Here is a 26,468-nt window from a genome sequence, read left to right as displayed (position 1 = left end):
CCCTTAACTATACAGAAGAATCTAGATTGGGGAGGGGGGATTCTCAAAATAAGTGTTATGAGCAGAGATAAATTTTATCTGAGTGACCCACCGGTATGGCAGGACAAACTTTTTGTTGTTGTTGTTAAGATTTTATTTATTTGGGACGCCTGGGTGGCTCAGTGGGTTAAGCCGCTGCCTTCGGCTCAGGTCATGATCCCAGCATCCTGGGATCGAGTCCCACATCAGGCTCCTTGCTCAGCAGGGAGCCTGCTTCTCCCTCTGCCTCTGCCTGCCACTCTATCTGCTTGTGCTCAATCTCGTGCGTGCGCGCTCTCTCTCTCTCTCTCTCTGACAAATAAATAAATAAAATCTTTAAAAAAAAAAAAAGATTTTATTTATTTGTGTGTGAGGGGGAGTAAGCGAGTGCACAAGTAGGAAACTTACCAAGTAAAGTTTCCAGGCTGGCAGGCAGAGGGAGAAGTAGGCTCCTCGATGAGCAGGGAACCTGATACGGGACTCGATCCCAGGACCCTGACAGATACTTAACCAAATGAGCCACCTGGGCATCCCCAAATATCTATTCTTATTGCCCTGTCATGTGCATTCCTGTCCTTTGAACTCCCAGACCCCTATGCCCTTCTCCTTAGTTCAGAATGACATATATGCCTCATTTTGCCTAACCAGCTCTGTAATTTCCAAGTCCATGTCGATTTCCTGTTTAAACGCTATTAATTTTCTCTTGTTAGTTGGTCTCCTGTCAATCTGATTCTTAGTCCAACTGAAAGGATCCTTGAAGGAGACAGAAATTCTTGTTCCTGGACATTTTCAAAATCAGGGGAAAATGGCCTTCATTTTCTTTTTTTTTTTTTTAAGATTTTATTTATTTATTTGAGAGAGAGAGAGAGGGTGAGTGAGTGAGAGGGAGAGAGCTTGAGAGGGGGGAGAAGCAGAGGGAGAGGAGAGGGAGAAGCAAGATGTCCCACTGCAGGGAGCCTGACACAGGCCTTGATCCTGTGACTCCAGAATCAGGACCTGAACTGAAGGCAGATGCCCAACCAGTGGAGCCACCCAGGGGCCCCTTTAATTTTCTTTTTAAAACAACACACCAGCAGCCAGCATGGAGTCCCAGCACTTCATGCAATGATTCCACCCCATAGTGCAACCGAACCAGCAGATCTCAGAATGTGTTCACTTGGCCCCCTGCCAAAACCTGACTACAGCCTCTATGTGAGCAAAGCCCTACGGCTGGTGACCTGGGCAGAGGTGAATGGACCATGACCACCAAGACGAGGATGCATACAGAGGGGTGGAGCCAGAGGAAGTGCCTATCACCTGTGCAGTTTGAGCTTACCAACCTAACAGGCACACGGTGCTGCAGGGCGGGGTGGGTGGGGGGGGAGGGCACTACAAACAGCTCCGTGCTGGGAGAATTGTGGGGCATAGGGGGAGTGCAGGTAAGGACCAGCAGCAAGGCCACTGCCAGTGTCAGAAGAAGGCTGGGGCAGGGGGCCAGAGGTAACAATGAAACTTCACTGACGGGGAATGTTATCTTACGGATATGGCCAGTAAACCACATGGTGGTTTTTGGCCTGGCCATGGGGTGGACGGTGGCACTTCTCACTGGGGCAGGACATAAGAGGAATAAGTTTAGGGGCCGAGCGACAGGGTCACTGTGGGAATGTGGAGTTTGGAGTGTGGGATGCTGAGGACCCAGATGGAAAGATAACAGAGGGGGCCCAGGAGAGCAGAGTGGGGATGGAGAGGAAGGAGCTAGGCATCATATGCGCTGTTGATGGAAAGGTCCCTGGTTGCAGGAAGGAGGGAGTATTTATAGTGAAGGCCTATATGGAACCCTTAAAAACACCAGCATTTATGTGAGGGGGGCGTGAGGCCGGTGCGCCCAGGGGAACAATTACATCTGTGTGATGACTTTATGGAGCTATAATCTGCATACTACAGAACCCATCTGTTACAAGTTTGGGGATTTTCAAAAAATTTAAACACTTGTGCAAACAGCACTGCCACTGTTTTAGGACACTGCCCTTTCTCCAAAAAGGCCCCTTGGGTTCAACGGCAGACAAGTCTCCTCCCACCATGAGCCCCAGGAAACCCCTGCCAGGCTTTCCGTCTCCAAATGGTGATTTTCTCAAAATTTCTGACAAGCAGAATGATATGACATGTAGTCTTTTGAATCAGGTGTCTTGCTAGGAATAATTCTCTTTTGATTCATCCCCGTGGTTGCCTTTATCAATACTCTGTACCTTTCTACTGCTGAGTGGCGCTCCGTCACGTGGATGAACATGGCGTGTTTTATGTGAACACGCGCGCATCTCTCTAGAGTAAATACTTAAAAGCAGGGCTGCTGGGTCACACAGTAGAGGTGTGTTTAACTTTTTAAGAAACCGTCAAACTGTCTTCCAGGTTCCAGGCTGAACCCTTTCACATCCCCACCAGCGGAGGGCCTGAGGGTTTCAATTTCTCCACACTCCCACTGACATTTGTCACTGTGCACCTTTTTGATTATCGCCATCCCGGTGGGTATGAAGTGGGATCTCACTGTGGTTTTATTTTATTTATTTTTTTTTTTTAAAGATTTTATTTATTTATTTGTCAGAGAGAGAGAGAGGGAGAGAGAGCAAGCATAGGCAGACAGAATGGCAGGCAGAGGCAGAGGAAGAAGCAGGCTCCCTGCTGAGCAAGGAGCCCGATGTGGGACTCGATCCCAGGACGCTGGGATCATGACCTGAGCCGAAGGCAGCTGCTTAACCAACTGAGCCACCCAGGCGTCCCCTCACTGTGGTTTTAATTTCTATTTCCCTACAACCATGAACACCTTTTCACGTGCTAATTAGCGACCTGTATTTCTTTGGTGAAGTATATTCAAATTTTTTGTTCATTTTTAAAAACTAGGTTGTGTCCTTTGCACTGCGGTTCTCAGAGTTCTTTATACTCTGAACACAAGTCCTGTATCATGTATACACACACACACACACACACACACACAGTTTGTAAATTCTGTCTTCTTGGCTGTGGCTTGTCGGTGATTTCTCGTTCAGCTTTGCAGCATCAGTGGGAAAGCACAGCAGCACAGCCCCTGTCCTGCATCCTCCTACAAGGGGTCCCCAAGGACTCACGAGGAAGTGGCACGCTGGGGGGTGCAGCCTGTGCTGTCCTAAATTGAAAAGCAACCAGCCCCCGCCTGAGCACCTGCAAGGCGCTCCCCACCTCGGAGGGGTGGGAGGAAAAGGGGATCCATTTAGCTCTCAGCAGCCAAATCTACTCTGCTGGCTGGGTCAAGGCCCAGCTTTCCACAGCTTGGAACCCAGGCTGTGCCTCCTGCCGGAGCCGATCCCAGTGCCTGTAATTACAAGACCCGCCTGCAGGGGGCAGCTCAGCAGCTTGCACATCTGGTCCAGGGACCAGGGACCAGAGACCGGTAACAGTCCACTAGGCGTGCCAACCTGCACAGGACCTCACAGGGTTTAGGGTCCAAGGCATCTGACGATAATCTGAGTCATGACCCTGGTTCCTCACAGCCTCCAGGTCAGTGCCCTGCTCCCTTCCTCCCCAAACCAATCACTTACTTGAACTCTGCTTAAAGCCAATTGCGGAGTGGACGATGACATTCAGGAACCCGTACAGCCCGGGAGATTCATCATCTGTGCAAGAGAGCAGAGAGGTGAGCATCCATGCTCCTGAGACAGGGAGGCAGGTGACAGGCTCTGCTTCAAAACCAACCCTCGAGGGGAGCACCATGTGACGGCCATTTGCTCAGCTCGGGGCCAGGGGATGTCATGAGCCAGAAACATATCCACTGTAGCCTCCGACTCAGGGACCTGAGGATCTGAGTTGGGTTCACAGCATAGCAGACCCGTGACTGAGGTGAAGAGTAATAAGGTTCCCAGGACAGGAAAGGGGATGTGTGCACATCCCAAGTGCCCGTGAGCAGGAATGAATAGACATAAGTATGTGGATGAGTGGACACAAAATGCAGCATGACCAAAGGGAGGACAGGGGAGCAGGGCCGGACCCAGAGCACAGAGGATCTGAGATGTGTCATATGACCAGGAACAAAGTCATGTGTCTCCTCAACCACCCAGCAGCTGGGGACAGACCACCCCTGACCCATCCCATCCACTCCTGGAAGGGGCTGACAAGTCCCTAGCAGCACAGGCGTTCCTTTGAGAAACGTATGGTCCCAAAGACAGTGCTGACAGCAGAAAGGGACAGCAGCCCTTGGGAGGACAGCCCACCTTCTTTGTTGATGGTCAGTGGAATGCTGTGGACGGTCTGCAGTTTGACACACGAATTGGTCAGCATCTGCAGCTCCACGGACGTCAGCGAGAAGCTTTTGAAACCTGAGAGGGTAGAAACCAGGTGCATCAACCAGCCAGCCTGCATGGTTCCCCAGACCCCGGGGACACCCAGAGGGTGTTCTCTGATGTCCCCATGCAAGACCTTCACCATGGTGATGAGCTGCGGTGGCCAGGAGGGGGCGACCCGCTCCCAAAGGAGGAGCGGGTAAATGGCCAAGCAAGGCGTGGCCTTGGCTGAGGCTGGGCTAGGAGGGCAGGAGGAATTAGCATAAGGCTTGCGAACACAAGAGCGGGCCTGCCACCTAAGCACAGCCACAAGGTAACTGTGAGAGGGCGGCCTGGAGCATCTTTCCACACAGACACCCAGCAGAGCCCTGCCCTGAGCTCTGCCAGCAAGGGTCCCTGGATCTCCATCAGGTGAGGAAAGGGGGCTGATTTCTTTTGCAGCGCTGAGTAGGGAACAGACGCTGTCATGCTGCAAATGGTTGGGGTCCCCTGGTTATGAAAGCACACCTGGGACACGAGCCCAGGAAGGGGAGCAGGCACTGTGTGTGTGTGTGGGGGGGTGGTTACGGCTCAGCACAGGCAAGGACGATAAGCCTGGAGGAATGGGAGCTCAGGACAGGGCAGAGGTGTGGAGCTCCCAGCCCACCTGCGACACCGTGTGCAGCCTGGCTCTCTCTGCAGGCACTCTCAAAACAGTGCCAGATGGAGCACACCTGGGAACCTCTTAGCAAGGATAGTTTGGGAATCCTGAACCACACAGCTGGGGTGCAGAGGAAGGACCCAAGTGGGGCAGCCCTGGGACTTGTGGCAGGGTCTGCCTTCCCACTCCTGAAACCTGCCAGACAGGCCCAGGGGCAGCTCTGAGCTCAGGAGAAGGTGGTAACTGCTAAGAGAGGGAAGCACCCAAGAAAGGGACCATCCCAGAGAAGAGTGAGCACCCTACCCTAAGAGTGATCAAGTGCTGGCCCCTTGGACAAGCACTGGGACTAGCACAGTGTGGCTGCCTGGGCGGGTCCAGCCAAGGACCTCTTTGGCATCAGCACCTGCTGGGGGTTGAGGGAGACCAGGGGGCAGGGCAGGCAGCGGCGAGGGGTGTCCACAGAGGACAGGTAGGCATCAGAGTAGGGAGGTTCAGGAGGGAGGTGGGGAATTTAGGAAAGGCACTGGGGGAGAGGGAGAGTTCACAGGGAAGGTCAGAAAGCAGGTGGGGGTGACATACAGGGGATGTGGGGGGTGCCTAGGAAAGCGGGCATAGAGGGCAGGGCCCTAGCAGGAGCTCCTGTCCAATTTATTTTCTGAATCAGAGCTCATGTAGCATCACTTGGGTAAGAGAGCCACTGCCCAGCCCTCAGGAAGAAAAGGCTTGAAACCATAGGAGGAGATGAATATCCAGCCCCAAGGTTCCAAGTCTCTCCTTGCAGATGCCACTTACACTTTTTCTGCTGCTCTCGGATGTTCTCCCTCCACTCAGCACGCTCATAGTCAGAAGAGATCAGGAACGTGTAACTCTGGGGAGTGAGAAGGAGAATGCATCCTTCACTCCCCATCACTGTCCACATGTGCTCTAGCAGTGCACCCCTCCAAGGCACACGTACCCGGGTGCCAGAGGCTGGCTGGAGCCTGGTGGCTGAGTGTGCTCACAGCTTGGCTTGTGTTTCTGGCACTCTCCACCCTTCCTGCCAGCTGGGCTTTAGGCCACAGCTCCCGTGCCCCACGCAGCTCTGCCTCTGGAACCCGCCCCCTGCCTGGATGGCCTGGGCCAGGGCATGGCATGCTGTGACTTAGGGCCACAGAGAAGGTAACCAGGTGGGATCTGCAGAAGTGAGGGCTGGTGCCACCCTGTTCACCTGCGTCCAACACACAGGCCCTGAGCTGTGACCCAGAGATGAGGCTCTCACAGAGCCCACCAGCTGCCTCCCTAGGCTGCCCGCTGATGGCCATGTGTGATGCCCGGCGAGGGAGAGGCCCTTACTCCAGACGGCACCAGGAGCCAGACTCAGGACAGAAGGTTCCCCCAGGCCCACGAGGTCCCCAGACGGAATCCCTGTACTGAGGTCCGGGTCTGCACAAACCTGCGAACCCCCTGCCCTAGTCAGACTTCCTGGAGACCCCGCCACCTCCCAGCTATAAGGGCTGAGGTCAATCTGGGGGCTTTGGCCCAAAGAACCGGTCCGAGGGACACATGGGCCTGGGTATGCCGTACTGAACTAGCTAGCCTCTCGTGGTGTGGGAGTGCCCTCCAGAGGTAAAGGGCTGCTGTTGTACCTGCCACACAGGAGCCAGGGAACGAAGCTGCCACCCAGCTGGGCGGTGGGTCTCGGCCACAGCACAGCGAGGTTCCAGCTACATGGGACCCAGGGGCCAGGAGCATCTGCCGGGGCAAGAAGGGGGAGGCCCCAGCTGGCTGAGTGAGATCGTGGCGGGCGCTCACCTTGCCGTTGCGGTTGTGTACCCTGAAGGCCATGCTGGGGGACATGAGCAGGAGCAGCGACTCCTGCTCTGACAGCTTCTTCTTCAGCCTCTCGATGGCCTTGCTGCCCTTGTTTGCCCTCTGTGGGGAGAGGCCACACGGTCACATTTCCATCCCGGGGGCCCGTGCTACCTGTTCCTGCCCATCCCGTCCCCACTGCTCCCAGAGCCTTCCTCAGCCTACAGGGTTTGTGGAGCCGTAGGCCACGGGTTGGGGGGTGTGGAGCCGTAGGCCAGGGGGAGGAGGACCCCTGTCCTGCTGAGCCCAGCTCAGCCAGGTATCCCTGAACCAAAGCCCAACCTTCTGGGGACCCACCTCGTCTGTGGCCACCGCATGGTGCCTGCTCTGGCCGGGGCTAACCTTACATGCGAACCCTCACTGTTCCTCAAGTCTTATAATCTCTCCAGAAACAACCAGGGGCCTGCCTGGGCCAGTCCAGTCCCCTATAGGGGCTGATCTCCCATCCTGGGATCCTCTCTCCATCGGTGCAGCCGGGCACCTCCCCCACCCCACACACTGGATGGCTCCAAGCCTGAAGGCAGGCTCGCAGGGATCCCAGCAGATCTCCAAGGCCGGAAGTGGATCAGACACCAGACACCCGTGTGTGAGGGCTGGCTGCCGCTCCAGCTGCAAGGCCTAGGTTTGTTCCTTCCCAACTGGTCTCACCTTCTCTCTCTGAATATCGTTCTTGATCTGGGATATCTTGATCTTCATGGCATCCAGCTCCTCGTCCAGCACCAGCGGGATGCTGGGAGCCGCCTCTGACTCGTCCACCGTCTGGAAGCTGAGATCCGTGAGTGGGATGTACCATTTGCAGTCGTACTGCTGGGTTTTGCTGGGGGAGGAAACAGCACATTAACACATGGACTGCTTCTTCTTTGCTAATGTCACTGCTCTCAAGAACCGGAAAAGCCTAAGTTTGAGGCTCGCATAGTTTACAAGACCTTGAAACCTAGCTTGGGATCCGTGTGACATGCTGGCATAAGGTCTCTGGCCGACACTGGGGACCCAGTCCTGGTGACCACTAGCAATGGGCACTCTGCTTGTGTGACTTAGGCCTGATCCACCTCATCCTGGGTTGAGACGGTGGCGGCTCACAGGCCCCCTGATGTGGAAGCACATCAGTGGGGGGCATCCACCAACAGGACAGGACTGCAGACACCCCCAGAGCCGTAGAGTTTGAGGGTCTACAGATCTCCTGGGGGTAATCCCTTGCCGTGACAGAAGGGGAAACTGAGGCTGTCTTCTGAGGTGACTGGTTTAAGTGTACTCAGTATGGTAATGGCAGAACGGGGGAAAAACCCCAGTTCTGGTCTTTCTCAATATAATCTCTTATTTCCTTCACAGCTGGTGCAACCTGGGCGGTCTGATTCCCGAGAGGAGGGGTGTGTTGGGGGGTGGTGTGCAGCCTAGGCTGAGAATAATTTAGAAGCTCTCACCAGGTCTGCGGAGACAAAGTACCGGGATGGTCTAGTGATGTCCCCCACTCCCCACCCTGCTCCCTCACCTGCCAGCCTGCACCAGACCCTGCAGCTCTCTGACCTGCCACTTTTTCTGGGTCATCACATGACAGACCCCCAAGAGCACCTCATCAGGTAGGTTCCCTTTCCACTGTAGAAGGTAACAGACCGATCACTGATCCTGACCTAGAATGTCCCCAAGTTGTTAGTGGTGACCTTTCACCCTGAGCCTGGCATCACGGCCAGCTGGAAACGTGACCTAAAGAAAGTGGCCTGGACACATAGTTACCGAACTCTTCAGGCTCACTGCCCAAGGGAAAGAAAAAAAAAAAAAAAAAGAAAGCTAGGTTTCCTTTGCCCATGAGACTAGCCCCGCGCCCGGCCCCAAAACCCTCCCCATCTGGCAGGACGGGCACCGTGTGGTCACTTACCCCCCGCTCTGCTTCTTGAGCTTGGTACAGAGGAGCAGGTCCGTGAACAGGAACACGTGACGCAGCTTACGGGCCCCCTCCACCAGCTCCACCATGAAGCTGTCCTTCAGCAGCTGCCGGTGCTGTGGGGGGCAGTGGGGGCTTGAGTCAGGGCAGCGGGCCGGGGGGGGGGGGGGGGGGGGGGCCTTCACTGACTTAGTCTCCCACTTTCAGACCCAGTCTCCAGTGCTCCCCCATCTCAGCGAACACACACATACGCTTTTCTCTTTGTTCAGCAAAGCTTCTCGGGTGCTCGGCCTGTGGAGGAGGGTGAGTGGACAGGGTACCAGCCGCTGGCCTGAAGGCTGGGGAGGGGGACATTACAGCTATGTCAGTGGTGTGCAGAGAAAACGATGGCAGGAAACCCCTGTGAGCAGGGTGGTCCCTGCTTCTGTAGGGCAGCAACTGGAGACCCAGAACAGGTAAGAGGCTGGCCATGCGAAGGGCCTTCTTACAGAAGGACCATCATAGCACAGGCCCACGGTGAGACAAACATGGATGGGGCAGCCTGGTGAGTGGAGAGGAGGCAGGCCCAGTGTGCTCCAAGAAGGCCTGGCTTAGTTCTGAGGGCAGCAGGAGGCCCAGCAGGGGGCCCAGAGCTGGGACCCTATGCCCTGGGCTTCTTAGGGTCAGTGCCCACTGATGGGCAGAAGCCCACATAAGATGCCTGGATACCTGCAGTCTGAGGTGACCTGCCCAGGACACACTGGACCTAGACTGAGCAGGGGGACAGGAGGCACCAGCCCACACGCAAGCCATGTGCCTCTGCACCCGGGTGCTTCATCTGAAAGACAAGAACACTCCACTGGCTCATACAGCTCCGGGGGTAGCTGAATGGCACACCAAGGTAAGTCGGTAATTCTTCTGAAAAAGAGTGCCCGGCACCTCATGAGGGTCAACACGGAGCTGTGCCAAGGACACAAAGACAGGATGAGAGGCTGACGTGGCGAGCCTCCCCCTTTCCTATGCACATTTCAGGTACGCTGTGCAAGCACATGGCCTCATCATCGGATGTGATCCCCACGACACCCTGCGAGCAGGTCCTTGTGCCCATCTCACAGATGAGAAACGGGAGCCTCTGGGAGGTTTACCACCTGTCCCAGGCAGGGGACTCAGGTGACTGAGCAAGCAGAGATGCTCAGTAGACTCTGTCCTTGGAATTAAAAAGCCCAGGGAAGGGCCTGGAGGATCAGGTACATATACTGGAATGATCCATATCCATAGCATCTCCCCAGCTGGAGGTATGTCCACCCCCCTCCCCCCGCCCCTGGTGTGCTTGGCAGGCCCACGCCTGGCTCCCTGCCACTTGCAACCTCAGACTCTTCTTGGGGAGCCTGTGCCTCCCGAACTCTCCCAGACTCTCTGCAAGAGCTGGAGCCAGCAGAGCTGCCCAGAAGCAAGTATAGCCTGGGCTGGGCCCCAGCACTCCCAGGTGCAAAAGCCACACGTCACTGTCACATTCAGCTCAGGTCACAATGGCCAGCTGGCCCCTGGCTCCAGGGGCGAATGATTTAAATGGAAGAGCATTAAGTGGAAGCGCTGGAAGACTGCCTGCCTTCCAAGGCCATGACTCATTGTCATTCACCCCCTGCCCGCCTGGCATGGGCAGAGAGCCCACCTGGCAATGGCGGCTACAGGAAGCAATAAAGTGTGTGCACCTGGAGAAACATCCACACGGAGCTGGAGACCCTAGGGCAAAGCCTAGGACAAACCTGACTGCTGGGTCCTCGTCAGGGAGCAGGTCTGTGAAGGCTCCTGGGACCCTGAAGTCCCAGAGGAATGAACGGACAGATGCCTCTGCAGCAGGGACAGGGGAGAGGGTCTTCCAGCCCAAGGGGCAGGGACCCAGGGACCCTCTGTGGCAGGACGTGGATCCTTTCTCCATACAAAGCGGCTGAGCTTCTGGCCACCACCAGCAGAGGGCCCCCGATGTCCAGCTCAGAAGTAGACTCCTCACCAGCAGGTCAGAAATGCCCGGAGTCCCAGCAGCGCCCACCCTCCTCCACCCCTCAGCCAGCCCACCCTCTCTCCCTGCAAGGTCCTGCTGCTCACTCCTTCAGCTGAAGTGTCGCATTCATCCTCCACAAGACCACTGAGTATTCCCTGGTGCTTGAGGCAGCCCACATGCCTGCCCTGCTGTGTGGAGAGGACACATGGCTGACTGTGAGGAGCACACAGACCCCGTGGGGGTCAGCCTGCAGCCTTGGGAGGTTGTGACAGACAGACTCTTCTTGGATACTGTGACAGTCGCCACGACCCTCCCTGTAAACTCTTGCCTATATAAACCCTCATCTTTCTAAGAGAAGCCCCAAAGCCAAGGGAGCCCCGACACTTCCTAGTCAGCCCACTGCCCCCAAAGCATCCCAGTCTGAGCCCTGCTCTGTGCCACGCTCTGTCTCTGAGGGAGAGCAGAGAGTGTGAGTCGTGCATGTCACCTGCCAGACCCTTGCAGTGTGCGGGTACTGGACAGCAGTGGCTATCTTCAGAGTAAGGCTCTTTCATTGTGAGTTTTCCCTGTCTTGTCACAGTTGCCCTCCCTCCAGAGGAAGCACTGGGTCTTGCTTCTGAACCCCAGGCCACCCTGGGGTCTTCTGGCATGCCCAAACAGAAAATATCCAGGAATTGGGCAGGAGGGGTCTCCCAGCCCCAGGAAAACAGGTCCCCAACTATACTCTGGCAAATCCACAAAGGGAGCCTGGACCCCAGGAGAGAGACCAGAGTTGGGGGGAGGGGTCAGGGCAGCAGGCGAGGGGAGTGTGAGGGAGGGGGAGGGCCAGGCATCACACTGCCTCTGTCCACATTTCCCCAGGCCCAGGGGTAGTCCTGAGGCACTGACTCTTAGGGCTGGTGGTCCCATGCTGAATGCACAGCCTAGGGCCCTGTCGCCTGGGTAGATGCCTCCTATTGGCTCTGGAGCTCAGCCGGCCTAGGCCTGGGATCAGCCCTGCTCAGAGTCCAGCCCAAAGCCCCAGGCTGAAGAGGGATCCTGCCGCTGAAACAGGTCCATGAAGAAACCACAGCAAACCCTTATCTGCACAGACACCATTTCAGGAAGGAGAGAGGCCAAGGGTAGACGATCAGAGAGGAGGACAGAAATGAAGGAGGGATGAAGCAGGTGCAGGCCCAACAGTGTTTTTGAGGGGCCTCTCTGCCCTTAGGCTGAGGCATCCAAGAGGCTGCTGGACCCTGTGGCCATCACCCAGGCCTCTTCTCAGATCCTGGGCTTCTGCAGAGAAGCCCTGCCAGCCCACATGGGACCAGTGTAGAGCCAGGAGGACCCTGTCTGCCCAGGAGATGTCCCACTTGGAAATGCTCACTAGCCCTGTCTGCAGTACCTGTCCCTTGAGGGGACACAGGAGGGTCACACAGCTTGGCTGCACTGGCTCACAGCTCCATGGCACTGTGGGCTGTGGTCTAAAGAGGGTGTGAAGTCAGGTGGCTAGAAAGGACTGTCCCTTTGCCTCAGCATCTCATGCAGAGCAAACAGTCCCAGCCCTGGGTAGAGCTGTAGGAGAAGACCTGGAACCCGCTGGACCCCAGGGTAGTGCAGCACCATTCTCAAGGTCTATGGGACAGTGACTCAGGAAAGCCAGTCCCTTGGGGGTGCCACAGGAGTGCGTTTGTGCGAAAAAGAATCCATGTGTCTCTGTGTCTCTCTGTGTGTGTCTCCATGTAGGCAGGCATGTCTTTGTATGTGTGTATCCCCGTCAGTGTATGGGTCCTGATTTCCGTGTTGCCCCGTGTGTGTCTCTTGTATATATATTTCTGTGTCTGTGTCCTCATGTGTGTGTCATGTTCTTGTGTTTCTATGTATCGTTCTAGATGTTTCCATGTCCCTGTGTGTCCATGAGTCTATGTGTCCCCCCATGTCCCTCTGTAGGTATGGGTGTGTGTTTTTGTCCCTGTGTATATCGCAGTGTGTGTCCCCTCGTGTGCATGTCTTTGTGTGCACTATGGGGTGGAACAGTGATGGTGGTGGGGAAGGCACTCCACTTGGGGAGTCCCCCCAACCCCACATTCCAGGTGGGGAACACCTGTTTAGAGGGGACACCACTTGCCTCCCTGAAAGAGTGATAAGCTCACGCTGCCAGGGAGTGAGGTGTCTGCAGCCCACCGTCCTCTCTTCTCTGCAGTGATGATGCTGGCTCAGCCAGTTCATCTCTCTGAGCCTCAGCTGCCTTAAAAGATAAGAGGGGATGCAAACACCTGCCTGGTGGCATTTTTCAGAGGATTAAATGTGCCCACATGGGGCTATTGGCTCCCATAAGCCAAGTCCTTTGCAGGTCCAGGCCCTGCGTTGAGAGGTGCCCTGTCATTGGGCTTCTCACACTTCGTGATGACTGGGGTGGGGGGGTACCATCACCCTCATTGCTACAGAAAAGGAAACTGAGGCCAGTGAGGTTACATTATGTGTCCACCATTTTCGGAAGAGGGGCGTCTCCTTCCTCAGGGGTCTTCCCCTAGGCTGGCTGGCCTCCCCCCAGCTGTCATCTAGGCAATACTCTAGAGCCCACCCAGGAAGGAGGCATCTGGAAGAAGTGTACTGACTGTTACAGACTGATATTTGTGTCCACCCCAAAATACATATGTTGAAGCCCTAACCCCACAATGTGACAGTGTCTGGAGGCAGGGCCTTTGCAGGCAATTAGGTTTAGGTGAGGCTGTGAAGGTGGGAGCCCATGATGGCACTGGTGCCCTTCTAAGAAGAGGAAAACAGCTCTCTCCACATGTACACTGTGAGGAAAAGCCGTAGGGGCACACAGTGAGAAGGTGGCCATCTGTGGGCCAGGAAATAGGCTAGTACCAGACCCTGAGCATGCTGGTACACTGACCTCGAGACCCCCAGCCGCCAGAACTGTGTGAAATAAAAGCCTGTTGTCTGAACCCCCAGCAGATGGCACTTTGTTCAAGCAACGGAGTAGACTGCGGCACACATACAAAGAAGCCAGAGACCACGATTCCATGGAGGGGGCTCGGGGAAACTTTGTCAGGGACAGGAATTAGTTTAGTGATAAGCCAGTGGGGCCTGGCCAGGTGAGAACAAGAAGGGTTGCCAAGAAGGGCCCAGGTGGGGGCAGAGAGGGGAACAAGGAAGGTGGCCAAAGCAAGTGGCATCAGTTGCTGGCCGAGGGTGCCTGGCCTGGCTCTAAGCGTGGGACAGATTCAGCATGTGTGGCCCTGGAGGAAGCTGGCAGCCTGGGCCCCCTCATTCCCACGCCCACAGAGTGAGGACTGAGACTGGGGGTCGCTGGCTGCATGTGAGCGGCCCAGCTGACACTGCCCATCAGAGCAGCCCCGGCTGCCGGGTAAGTCACTGGGATCTGGAGGTTCATCAGGTGGAGTAACAAGTGTCCCTGCGGCCCAGTGTGTGCTGAGGCCCCCACCCGACTCTCTTGCCCTTATAACTGTTCTAGGGCTCTTGGCACCTGCCCACTTGGCCTCCCTGCAGAGCACACCTCCACTCCCTGGTCCCCGAGAGAGCCTCTGGTTTCCCATGCCCTGGAGAGATGCATCATCGTAAGACAACCGATCGGGGGGATGAAGTCAGAGCACGATGTTGCCTGGAAGGGACAGGAGCCTGATGGATAGAGGGCAGGGTGAGCCCGGGGCAGCATGCTGCTGACACACAGTAGGAATGTCCACTGAGCACCGGCTGGGTGTTCTGCTGGGCCCTGCGCAGAGAGCTTCCTGAAACATCTCGCACTTGGCCGAACCGTCCCTGGCAGCAGGTTCCAGCTCCACCACTCTTACAGAAGGAAAGGCTCAGAGTTAAGTAACACGCCCACGTTCCTGGAAGAATCGGAACCTGGGCCCAGACAAGTGGAGAACTTTATGAACTTTATGAAAGGTTGAGAAAAGGCCTAGACATGGAGACCAGCCTTGCCCTGATGAGGCCCCCACGTTGTGGACATCCTCTGAAACTGGACGACACGGGGTCTAGGCTCAGCCCCATCCCACAGCTGACCAAGCTGAGGCTCAGAGATGGCACTGCTGAGGTCACCAAACACGGGGTCTGGTGGCGCTGGGAACCCCAACCCTTTGGCTGTCTTTATGCCCACCCCCTCCCGCAGCACCCCTGTAAACTGCCACAGGGTCTGGCGTTTCCAATTCTTTAATCCTTAAGCCAGAGGCCTCCCCTCTCCTCTGCCTAAGCCTCACCACCCCTCGGCCTCAGCCTGCACCAGCGACACCTCCCTGGGGGCTCCTGTTCAGCCTGCCCACCTGCCTTCTGCTGCTTGGGGCACCTGGGAACCTGGGTAGAAAATGGCTCCAAGACAAGGCTGGCTCTTGGGAAACAAGACACCACACAGGATCATTCCATTTGTCTCCCAGCCTGAGCTGGGATGCCGGGCAGCACATGGTGCGGCGCTAAGAACAGACAGGCAGGCAGCCACAAGGGGAAATCAGCTGGCAGCTTAAAGTTCATTCAGCTAAATGAAGGAGCACCAGCCACCAGCCTGCAGGTCCCAGGCCTGGGAAGAAAATGTGCCAGCGGGACCTCTTGGTCCAGATCGGCTCCTGGCTGGCTGAGGAGGGTGTCCTCCTGGGAAGTGCCTGTTGCTCACGGCCCCTGGGATGCGAGGGCCAGGAGACAGGCTGGCGAGACCATCTGCCAGCTACAGTTCAGGGTCAAGGAGGCACCTGTAATGCTGCCCAAAGTCCCTCTTCCTCAAAGAGCACAGCCCTGGAGCTGTGGGGACTAGCTATAAAAGGTGATGAGATTACAGGAGCCACGGAGGGGTGGTGGGGTGGGGTGGTGGGGTGGGGGCTGTTGGCCCAGCTCAGGGCTCACGAGGGGCCTTCCAGTGCCCTGACTGACCCAGGCTGAGCAGGAAGAGAGAGGCCACCTCTTGGGAGGGCCAGCAGTGACTGTGGGGGTATCTCCATATATCCAGGCCAATGGAGGTACCTTTCCTCTCCCTAGAAAACTGTCAAGAGAGCTAGAAACAGAGACCCCCTGCCCCCCACCATGCTCCCAGCAGGAGAAGCAGAGGATGGGGCTCCACTCAGAGCCTAAAGCTCTGGCAAACCAATGGGGCACATCTCCTTACAACCACCTACGTCCAGGTAGCTCTTTATACAGGGACCCAGGAGGGGTGGACAGTCCTGTGGGTTCGCAAGGGTGTGGGGGAGTGCGGGAGGGGCTATCATAAGTCATAACACACCTGTGACGCACAGGTGCTATGGCACACCTGGCCTCATGTCCTGGCTTGGCTACTTAGTGGCTGTGTGACTGTGGGCAAGTCATTCAACCTTTCTGAGCTGTAGTGTCCTCACCTGGAAAATACCTCTAACTTCACAGGGTCATTAGGGGAACTCAGAAGCCCACTTTCTCTCTCCCTTTGGAAGCCTGATAGTCAATGTTATATACCAAATTTAGAGTCAAGAACACAGGCAGGAAAAAGAAATAGGTACTTCCAAATCTCGGACTCTCCCCAGCTGCAAATTCTAAAAGGAAGCAGCCTGCAGTTCCCCACCCCTCCCGGGACCTGCAGATTCTCTCCTGGCTGGTGATCTAGAGGGTGCTTTCCTACCACCTCCAACATGAATGGTGCCCATATGGGCAAATCATCACCCTGCTCTTAGACACCCCCTCAGAGGTCATGAGGCCCTTTCTGTCTCACAACGGCCCCCTGGAGGGCTACAGATCCTGAGACACTGTCCTCAGATTATAGACACTTGGCAAAGAAATAAGGGCTTCCCAAATAAAAACCACTGGTAAGTGGTGGGCAGGGCTGAATCAGGTTGGGGGACCGCCCTTCTAGCACCCTTTCTACCACACTGGGGATTGTAAACTGGGTTGGGCAGCCTGAAGTATGTCCTCAGGCTGATCGATTAGTGATGTCTGTGCCTGGGATGGTGGGGGTGGGGATCATGAGCGTGGGCACCTATCTGTCATACTGGGCTGGCCACCACCCCCCTTACCATGCTTGGGACGGAGAGAAGGTGCATGCGAGTCAGACTCACGACCTCTCAGAAGGGATTAGCTTCCCTCTCCTTGTTTAGTGGAGGTACCCGAGTGTTCCCTCTCACTAAGCAAGTATCACTGAGGCCAACAGGGCCAGATCCCGTAGGGGAGAGGTGGGTGGAGATAAAAGCCCTTCTCTTCATGAACTGGCTAGCCCCAACAGACTTCTTGAGTCACCTTCCCAGGGTCACCCTGGGACCCTGACGATGGGTCAGCAGGGAATGAAGCCTATGGTAACAGATGCGGGACAAGGGCTGGGCTGCCACCTCCCAGGTAACATTTGATTTTCCTCAATTCTCTAGGGCAGCCACCTTCACTGAGGTGAGGAGCAAAAAGGTATTTCTCTCCAGGGATCCTGAACAGCAGGATGCGGGTGCTGAGGGCAGACTCAGCCCTGTATGAAAAGCTGAGAGGAAAAGGACTCACATATTTGCTTCCCAGGAGGACATCGCTCTCAGAATAGTCGGCAGAGGAGAAAGAGGTGTCCTAGGAGGGAAGGGTGAGCTGGGCACAAACCCAAAAGGAGTCTGGACAGAAGCAAATCCCACATCCGGTTAGGGAGGCCAAAGCTTTGCACTCCTCCGGAGTCCCTAAGCTGGAAGCGGGGCTGACCCAGGGGCAGGGTGCTGCTGTTGCTCTAGGAAAGGAGATCTGAACCCCACCACCCCCAGGTTCTAGATATCGGACAACTGGGTGTGGAGACCCTAGGAGGTGCTGGGGACCCACTCCTGCCTTCCACGAGCTCAGAGACTGCTTCTGTTTGCCTGCCGGCAATACCGTTGCCGTGAGTTGTGAGTTTTGGGTGCCCGAGTCCGAGTACCCACCCTGTTGTAAAAGTGGGGAACAGATCCAGGGAAGAGAAGCAAGCACGGTCCAAGCCATGTGGTGGGTGAGTTCATGCCAATGTTGGCATCGGATCTCTGTGTCGACCTGGCTCTAGGGTCTGGACCCACCCGAAGGGTGGACTGGAGGGTACACCTCCCTCCTCCTTGACCCTGGCCCACCACGAGAAATCTGACCAAGCCCCTCGCTCCTGGTTAAGCCTGATGAGACTCTGAGCCCATGCGAGCTTTCTGCCTTGCACTCAGGTACCTACTTCCCAAAGAGGAGTGGGGAGGACAGATCTGAGGGGCCTGCCTGCTAGCCCAGGTGGAGGAAGAAGAGAAACCCTGACTGTAGAAGGGTGAGCTGTCAGTGCCGAGCACCTGGCACGTGAACCAGAAGAAAGAGGAAGACGTGGCTTTCAGGGGCAGCTACCATCAGGCTCACTGCTGGCGGTGTCCTGCCTGGGCCGTACAGCTCCCATCCCCACACAAGAGCCAGTGGCCACAGGTCAGTCTCCCTTGCCTTGATGCTGCTCACACTTGTGCTAGATGCCGGCCTCCCTGATTTACGCAGCTCTGCTCTCTCACTAAGTGCTGCCTGCCAGGGATGGCACCTGCCCACGCCTCACTGGGCCCCTCCTGGGGTGGCTCTCGGTGAGAGAGGGAGGAAGGAGAGAATCCTCCTAGCTGAAGACAAGCAAGCCACAAACTGCTTGTACCTCCCACTCCTCCTCCTTTTTAAATCCTTAAATCTGGTCATACGGGTTTCCCACACTATTCAAAAGTTTGCCTTTACCAAAGACCTACATGAGTCCCGAAAACATGAGTTTTCAGTAACCAAAATAGACCTGAAGAAGATTTTCGCTTTACAAATGGTGACAGCCTCTTCATTTTACAGCATTTCAGCTTACAAAAGATTTCAAAGGAATGTTCCACCTTCAGATAGGAGAGGAAACCTCGAACTGTTTTTCACCAAGAGAACACTCAGGAGGAACTAGATCTCTCCAGACAAAATGATCTCTCTCACTGGTCTCCTCAGCTGGGGACCCTGAGCTGACAAGGGTGTAGGGAAAAGAAGGCGTGCCCTGGACACGACCCACCACACTGGGAAAAGAGGTGGCCAGGTGAGGCGAGCAGCCCAGCAACTCCACCCGGACACCCTGCTCTGGGGACTGGGTTTTAGGGTCAACACTCTAAAAGGTACCATGTTTCCTGTGTTAGGCTGAACAGGAGGCACAGTCTCCTAAGGACCAGAAGAGGGCTCCAACGTCCCCCTGGCCGGTGGGGAGGCTGGCGCACCCTGACTGTCCCCGGGCTGGCTCACCTCTCCCTTCTTCACGGTCATGGACTGCCGGCGGGGCGTGATCTCCTCGTTGATGCTGGACAGGAAGTTCTGTGAGATACGGAGGGCATCCTGCAGCAGAGGGTGGTCGGGGTGGCTGGAGGGCGTGTGCTTCAGCAAGTCCTGTGTCAGGCAAGGAGACAGGTCAGAGGGAGCCCAGCCCTGGCACCCACCACGGTGTGCAAACTGCAGACACAGGCCAGGCACACCCAGGACAGCTCTCCGACAGGCCGGGGCTAGGCAGGCAGTGCCTGCCGTGCACCATCCCATAAGCAGGTACTAAACCTAGACGGTGTTCCCACAAGTCCATGCTGTATGCAAGCTGCCAACAGGGGCTCCTGCTCTTGGGGTCGAGGGCAGGGTTTGTCCACCTCGGCCCATGACATTCTGGGCTGGACCATTCCTTGTGGTGGGGGCTGTCCTGTACACTGTAGGACATCAGCCCTCCCCAACCCCTGCCTCTACCCACTAGATGCTGGCACTCCTCCTCCTTGGCAGTTGGGATGAGAAACAAAGTCTCCGACATTGCTGCATGTCCTCTAGGGGGCAGAATTGACCTTGTCCAGGACCTCTGGTCTGTGCCAGCTCAGGAGAAAGCACCTGGCCTTCCCTGCTCCTCCTGCTTTAGAACAGAGACTAAACCTCTTTAGAATACAGATGGAAACACCGACTCCTTCTCCACTAGGAATTCAAGTAATTCGTGCAGAAGGTCAACAGCTCCTTGGTTCAGAAAAACGAACTCCCCTTAGCTTACAGATCTCCTCTGCTGAGATGAAACAAGCCTGGAGGAAAGCTCTGGTGCTCATGGTCCCAGAACCCCCATGCCACCTCTGAGTGGTTCTGGCTTCTTCCTGTCAGGACGCTTGGAGAGGGGACAGATAAAGGTCTCTGAGGCTCTGTTCAACAGGCCACCAGCCAGAACCTTCTACACCATGCCTCTCATCTCCCTCTTTATCAGAAGATAGTGAGGAATTATGAAATGTGCACTTAAGGGGCGCCTGGGAGGCTCAGTCATTAAGCGTCTGCCTTTGGCTCAGGTCATGATCCTGGGGTCCTGGAATAAAGATCCATATCAGGCTCCTTGCTTGGCTGGAAGCCTTCTTCTCCCTCTCCCTCATCCTGCTTGTGTTCTCTCTCTCACTGTCTCTTAAGAAAGATCTTAAATAAAATCTTAAAAAAAAAAAAAAAAGATTTAAGAAATGTGCACTCTAGGGAGCCTGTGTGGCTCAGTGGGTTAAGCCTCTGCCTTCGGCTCAGGTCATGATTTCAGGGTCCTGAGATCGAGCCCTACATCGGGCTCTCTGCTCAGTGGGGAGTCTGCTTCCCCGCCACTGCCTCTCTGCCTGCTTGTGATCTCTGCCTGTCAAATAGAAAAAAAAAAGTTCACTCAACAGAATACTACACAGCTTAAATTCTATGGGAAAGAGCTGTTTGGGCTGAAGTGGGACAATCTCCACCACATCATATCAAAAAAAAGCAAAGTGTGGAATGATACATATAGCACGATGCCTTCTGTGTAATCAAAAAAGATGCTCATATATGTCAGTATGTGCATGAAAGAATTCCTGTGGTGGTGGTGGGGAGGAAGCAGGAAAGGAAATGGAAACCTCATGCACTTAGGTGACTTGGTTGTAAATTAACAAAAAAAAAAAGCAGGGCGCCTGGGTGGCTCAGTGGGTTAAGCCTCTGCCTTTGGCTCAGGTCACGATCCCAGGGTCCTGGGATCGAGCCCCGCATCGGGCTCTCTGCTCGGCAGGGAGCCTGCTTCCCGCCACTTCCCGCCACCACCCGCCCCCCCGCCTACTTGTGATCTCTGTCAAATAAATAAATAAAATCTTTAAAAAAAAAATGCATGTACAACTTGCTCTAAATATAAGTGAAGAGGGTCACCTGGGCAGTAGTACTAGGGGCCAGTTTCATCTTCCCTGTTGCCTTCAGGAGCAGCCCCAGTGAGGCAGGCCCTCCCCACGCTCCCTCTCCCCAGGCTGGGAGGCAGCGGTCATCCTTGGGGCCCTGCAAGGCACCTACTCTCAGTACCCCGACCCCATCTCCTTGGAGGCCCTTCTTACTTGGGACAGGATGCTCCCACCTGGCACCTCCTCTTCAAGAGCACCCAGGCCCCCCTGTGAACCTGCTTTGTCCCCCCCTCACACCCCTGTGAGCCCCTCATTTCTAACATCATCAATAAAGGTGTGTGGCAGGAACAGGGGTAAGGGGTGGGCAACACTGACGAACATCAGAAGCCAAGAACCCCAGGGTTGAGACGGTCCCAGGTGGGGGACTCACATGCAGGACCAGCGTGCTGCGGGTGACCCGGTCCACAGGCTTGTAGAGCAGGGCTGCAGAGAGATGGGCAGGGTGAGAGGTGGCCATGCACGGAGAAAGCAGCCCCAGACCACCCGCCTGCCTGTCCTCGTGGGAAGGGCTTGGACAGAGAGAGCAGCCCTGGGAACCAATCCATAACAAGCGACAAGCACCAACTCAGAGCACCTAGAAGATGGAGCCCATGGCTTGGAGCTTTCGGTCTGTGACATTAAATGCTGAGTGCAGAGCTACTGGTCAGAACCCAAGCTGACGTCCCTCCCCCTGGAGCTGGGGAGCCCATGAGCACCTGGTGCACATGGGCTGATGAGGGTCCCAATCATGGCAGGAGACCTGCTCTCTGGCCCGGAGGGTCTCCTGGGAGCAGACCAGCATGTTACTCACAATGCCTATCCCTGCGCAGTTTGGAGCCCCGACTTTGAGGACAGCAGAAACTTACTCAGGTGCCGACACAGTTCTTGGCTTTGTAAGTGTTTTCAGACACCTGGCCTCCAGCAGCACAGGAGCCCTGGCCAGCCTTGGCAGCCCCTACTTCTCCATCAGGACGGCGAGCCCAGCCCATGACGGGCACAGATGCACACGTGTGTCCTGACATATGTCAGGTGCGTTTCCTCACGGGACTCCCACCACTACCGTAAGACATGCATCGTTAGCCCCATTTTACAGATGAGAAGCTGAGACTCAGAGCACGGTGAAGCTCTGCTTGGCAGAGCCAGGTCTGCTGTTTTCTGGAAGCGCAATTCTTCATGCTATCCTAACAACTGCAACCAAGAAGTGATCTATCAGTGCTGAGGCTGCTTTCCGCCCAGAGTGAAGAGGCTGGATGCACGGGCCTGAGGGAGCCTGACAGCTCTGGCTTTCCCCCTGCTTGGCCATGTAGGACCTGTGGTTCCAGCTCAGTTCCTTTCATTCTAAATCTGTCCTGTCACCTGAAAAACGGGAACATAAAGTCCTCCTTACAGGGCCGTTGGGGACAACATGATGACATTTTAAATGCCCAGCAGTGCCTGATTTATGGGTGTCTGCAAACTCCTACCGTCCTTCCTGGTTGCTACTGGTGGGGGCAGGCTGGTCCTGACCATGTCCTTCACCACCCAGCACACCCAGTGCCACTTTTCCCCTGTCTCCGCTCTCACTATTAGAAGTCTGGAACAGCAAAGTCACCGGAGGGTGACCCAACGGGGTGCCCTGTTTGCTTTTCTAGCAAATGCCCCATCGGCTCATGGCAGCTGCCCCCATGGGCAGCACGAAGAGGCCTCAGCCCAGAGAACTCACTTTCCAAAGAGTTCTTGGTCGTCTGGTCCTTGGCATCCTTGTTGCTTCTGGCTCTCAGGTTCTGCAAAGAGAAAAGCACGTTTTTACACGGGACAACTGAGGCAGCACTGAAGTGGCAGCAAGTCCAGTGGCCAGGATCCCAGAAAACTCACCCTTCTTTCACTGCACAGAACCTTAGGGGAGGCAAGTCTTGGGGATGTGTGTGTGTCCTGGACCAAAGCATGAAATACAGGGTGGGCGGAACACAAGGCCTGCCCTGGGCACCATGGTTCACCTGGGATTGCTGACATTCAGGGCCAGAGATCTGGATTTGCTTACTGTGGGGGTCTGTCCTGGACATCACAGGACATGGGGCAGCACCCCAGGCCCCCACCTATAGCAGCAGCATGCCCCCTCCTGTTGTGACAATCAAAAATCCCCAGGCATTACTCAGTCGTCTGCTGAGGACAAAATCACCCCTGGTCAAGAGCCTCAGACATCCAGAAGCCTATAAAAACAAGGCAACCACAGTGTCCTTCCTTAATGCACAGAATCGCTTTCTCAGAGAAGTTAAACAGTGTGCAACAGGCTGGAGGGCTGGAAAAGCACTCACCTCTGGAAATGGCCAGGGCAGGACCCCTCACTTCTGAGACCCACGCTGGATTCCCCCCCTCCCACCCTCTCCTGACTTCCCAAATGTACAGGGAGATCTCGTAGGTTTGCTTCTGGACCACCACAAAGAAGGGAGTATTGCAAGAGAGCAAGACCAGTGAATTTTTTTTTTGTTTTCTAGGCCCTAGAAAAATTATCCTTACAGTATACTACAGTCTATTAAGTCTTCAAGAGCACTAGGTCTGAAAACAATGTATCTACCTTAATTAAAAAATACTTTATTGCTAAAGAATGCTAACTATCATCTGAGCTCTCAGGAAGTCATATTACCACTGTTCATCACCAAAAATAGAATAACAAGGGACGCCTGGGTGGCTCAGTTGGTTAAGCAGCTGCCTTCGGCTCAGGTCATGATCCCAGCGTCCTGGGATCGAGTCCCACATCGGGCTCCTTGCTCGGAGGGGAGCCTGCTTCTCCCTCTGCCTCTGCCTGCCATTCTGTCTGCCTGTGCTCGCTCTCTCTCCCTCTCTCTCTGACAAATAAATTAAAAAAAAAAAAATAGAATAACAATGGAAAAGTTTGAAATGTTGCAAGAATTATCAAAATGTGACACAGCGCGAGCAAATGCTGTTGGAAAAATGGCACCGAGAGACTTGCTCACGGTTGCTGCAAACCTTCAGTCTGTTAAAAAATGCAGTATCTGCAAAGTGCAATAAAGCAAGGCAGGCCTGTAGTTTCTAACGAACAGGCTCTATGGTCCCCAGGAGGAGAGCAGAGCTTTTTGGTGGGTAGGTCATGTTCTCCCACAACTGCACCAAGGCATCCTCGATTGGGTCTAACGTACCCAGAGCAACGAGGATGTATGATCCCTGTGTACCTGAAATCACCTCCAGGAAGAAGCTATGGTTAATCCCACTACCAGGCTGCTGAACAACAACGAAAACCAGCATGGGGACAGGAAGGGGCTCAGAAATGGCCTTCCCAACCTCTCGTGCTATAGTCCATGTCTCATGACTAAAAACGATGGTATTTACAGCTCACTGGGGCCAAACTCCACAATGCACTTTGGTGCCTCTCTTGAGAGTTGAACGGTCCTCACCGTGATTATTCGTCTATACGTCTGCCTCAGCAGTTCGCAAGGGGTGCAGGGGTGTGTGTGAGGGGGTGCGAGAGCAGAACACAAGCCCCTGCAAAACTCAGGGTCCATGCTCCCGTGAGCCTGGAGGAGCCCTCACACCACGTGCCCCTGGGCCGCACCATGCACACTGTGCAGAGGTAGGTCCAGGAGTCCTGCTTCACGGAGACTTACACATCTGGCTTAATCCCACAGTTCTCAAACTTAACTTGACCCAGAGGTCCTTTGCCAGAACTCTATCTCTCGTGTGGGAGCTGGCATTCCATGAAATCCCAGCTTGGGCAACTCTAGTCTAAGTGGACGCTGCTCTGGCTCGTTTTCAGGATCAGGAGCAAATGAAGGGCCGCCGCTCCACTGCTCCCCATCCTAGAGGTGACCATCCAGTCCCCACATCTGAGCTCCGATCCCTGGAGTGCAACCTCTCATGGCCTGCTGCTTGTTTCCTTTGGTTTAGTTTTGCTCTGTGTCTCTGGGTCTCCTTCAAAAACACGGTGGAGAACCCAAGTGGATGCCACCTCTAAGGTACAAGCTTCACGGAGGGCCAGGGAAAGCTGTCTCCCTCCCAGCACCCCTGCCTCAGCTCAGATTCCACGGGACCACGTGATGCCTGGATGGTGTCTCACCATTGCTTCCTCCTTCCTCTATAGGAACCCGTCTGGGTGGACTTGAATTTGGCCCCCTTAATTATAGCCTGCTCTTAAAGGATTAGGTCTCTAATTTGCCAAGGTCACTCTGGATTCTGCACCAACACCCCAGCTGTTAGGGGTAGTGGGCTTGCTAAGTGAATGAGCTCAAGAAAGGTATGGTCTCAATGCTCTAGGCAAAGCAGAGCAGAGAGGGAGGGACATCTGGAGACAGCCTAGATAGAACCCTGGGTGCATGTAGCCTGTTACCAGCAGCACCAGGCAGGGAGTGCCTGCCCCCACAGGCTCTGGAGGAGCAGCATGGCACCCATTGCCACCATGAGATAATCAGCACCCACAATACCCCCCCTCATGACAAATTACAAAATAGCACAAAGCCCCCAGAACAAAGCCAGGTATGACAGTCAGGGTATGACTGTCTCTCAGCAAGGGAGACCCCACTCAGTACCTATTTCTAGTTTCCAATTATCTATCTTATGCTAATTTCTCTCAGGGACTTTTTCCACCCAGAATCCTTGCTTAGTGGAGGGAAGGCAAGTCAGAGCTCCGAGGAGCTGGAGCCATCACAAGTAATGACAGGCCCAGAAAGAGGAAAATGTCACCCAACTGCACAGGGCAGACACAGGATGTGGAAAATCCCCTCCAGAGCCTGGAGAGGCTGGTGCTGCAGGTTCTGGTCCAGGGGTGGCCTGCTTGTTCTCTCTGTATCCGAAGTGCTCTCTAGAGGCCCCTCATGCTAACACTCCAGGGCTCAAGGTTTCAGTGCTCGTGGAGCTCCAGCCTGGAGCTTTCTTCAGTCCCACACCCCTTATTAGTTGCTCAGCCTCCCCGGCAAGCGACATTCCTCAGAGGAACAGAGCACAGCACAGCTCCTAGGCTGCTCTCTAGTGACCAGGTGCCTCGTCAGTCCAGGACCCTCACATCCAGACCTCCGCTAATGAGACAGAACTATGGACACTCATTACTGCACACAGATGGCACAAGAGAGTGTATGTCTGGGGCACTGAGCAGAGCCCCAGAATTGGGCCCTGGCCCTGGGGGACACAGGGCTCTTGTGGGGCTGCTCCTCCTGTGTCCCCCACACACAGGGCTGACAGAGCCAACCCAGAAGCCTCTGGAAACAGAACTTGGTCTGGTGTGCCTTGTTCTCGTGGGTCATGATGTACCAACGACCAGCCCACGTCCCACCCGGGGGAGGTGGAGGGGTGCACCTGTCTGAACAGTGTCACGAGTACCTCAGAGATTTCTGCAAACTGAGCGTTGGCCTGACAGCACTTCTCAGCCGTTTCCATGGCAACTCCGTAGTTGTCTACGAAGGCTCGGTACACACCCAGCTGGCTGGCCTGCAGGGAGGGAAGGAACAGAGTGTGGGACAGGTGCAGGGCAGGTGCCACTGCTTCTCATCTTTCTGAGAAATGGGCTTCTGTGCACAGTTCTGGAGAAAGCCCAGGGGCAGCAGACAGCACAGAGCTGCAGTCACCTCACCTCTTCCTTGCTGTCGCCTCCCACCTGCTTCCCCTCCCCACGCACTGAGCATGTTCCCCCTTCCAAGTGACACGTTGAGAAGTGACTCACAGCCCTGGGCAGGTAACGGCTCCCTTCCACAGCTGCTGATTCCTCCCACTCTACTCACTTACACGGTGCCACCAGCACCATGTAAAA

General features: G+C 55.3%; 1 protein-coding gene across 2 annotated transcripts in view; it reads right to left on the bottom strand.

The window, feature by feature from the left end:
- The window catches only part of LOC111142593 (BCR, RhoGEF and GTPase activating protein), a 121,126-nt gene that overhangs the window by 20,399 nt on the left and 74,259 nt on the right, over positions 1–26,468 (bottom strand). For both annotated transcript variants that reach the window (XM_022495886.1, XM_022495887.1), the window contains exons 5-14: positions 26,042–26,149; positions 22,437–22,497; positions 21,126–21,178; positions 18,822–18,962; positions 8,666–8,787; positions 7,441–7,609; positions 6,736–6,855; positions 5,737–5,812; positions 4,236–4,340; positions 3,567–3,641 (exon numbers count right to left, since the gene is read on the bottom strand). In XM_022495886.1, the coding sequence (XP_022351594.1) occupies positions 3,567–3,641; positions 4,236–4,340; positions 5,737–5,812; positions 6,736–6,855; positions 7,441–7,609; positions 8,666–8,787; positions 18,822–18,962; positions 21,126–21,178; positions 22,437–22,497; positions 26,042–26,149 (1,030 nt within the window). The remainder of the gene's footprint in view (positions 1–3,566; positions 3,642–4,235; positions 4,341–5,736; positions 5,813–6,735; positions 6,856–7,440; positions 7,610–8,665; positions 8,788–18,821; positions 18,963–21,125; positions 21,179–22,436; positions 22,498–26,041; positions 26,150–26,468) is intronic.

This window comes from Enhydra lutris, unplaced genomic scaffold, assembly GCF_002288905.1.
Source record: "Enhydra lutris kenyoni isolate GAN:26980312 unplaced genomic scaffold, ASM228890v2 scaffoldscaffold8, whole genome shotgun sequence".
Taxonomy (NCBI): Eukaryota; Metazoa; Chordata; class Mammalia; order Carnivora; family Mustelidae; genus Enhydra; species Enhydra lutris.
This window is presented reverse-complemented; position numbering and strand designations above follow the sequence as displayed.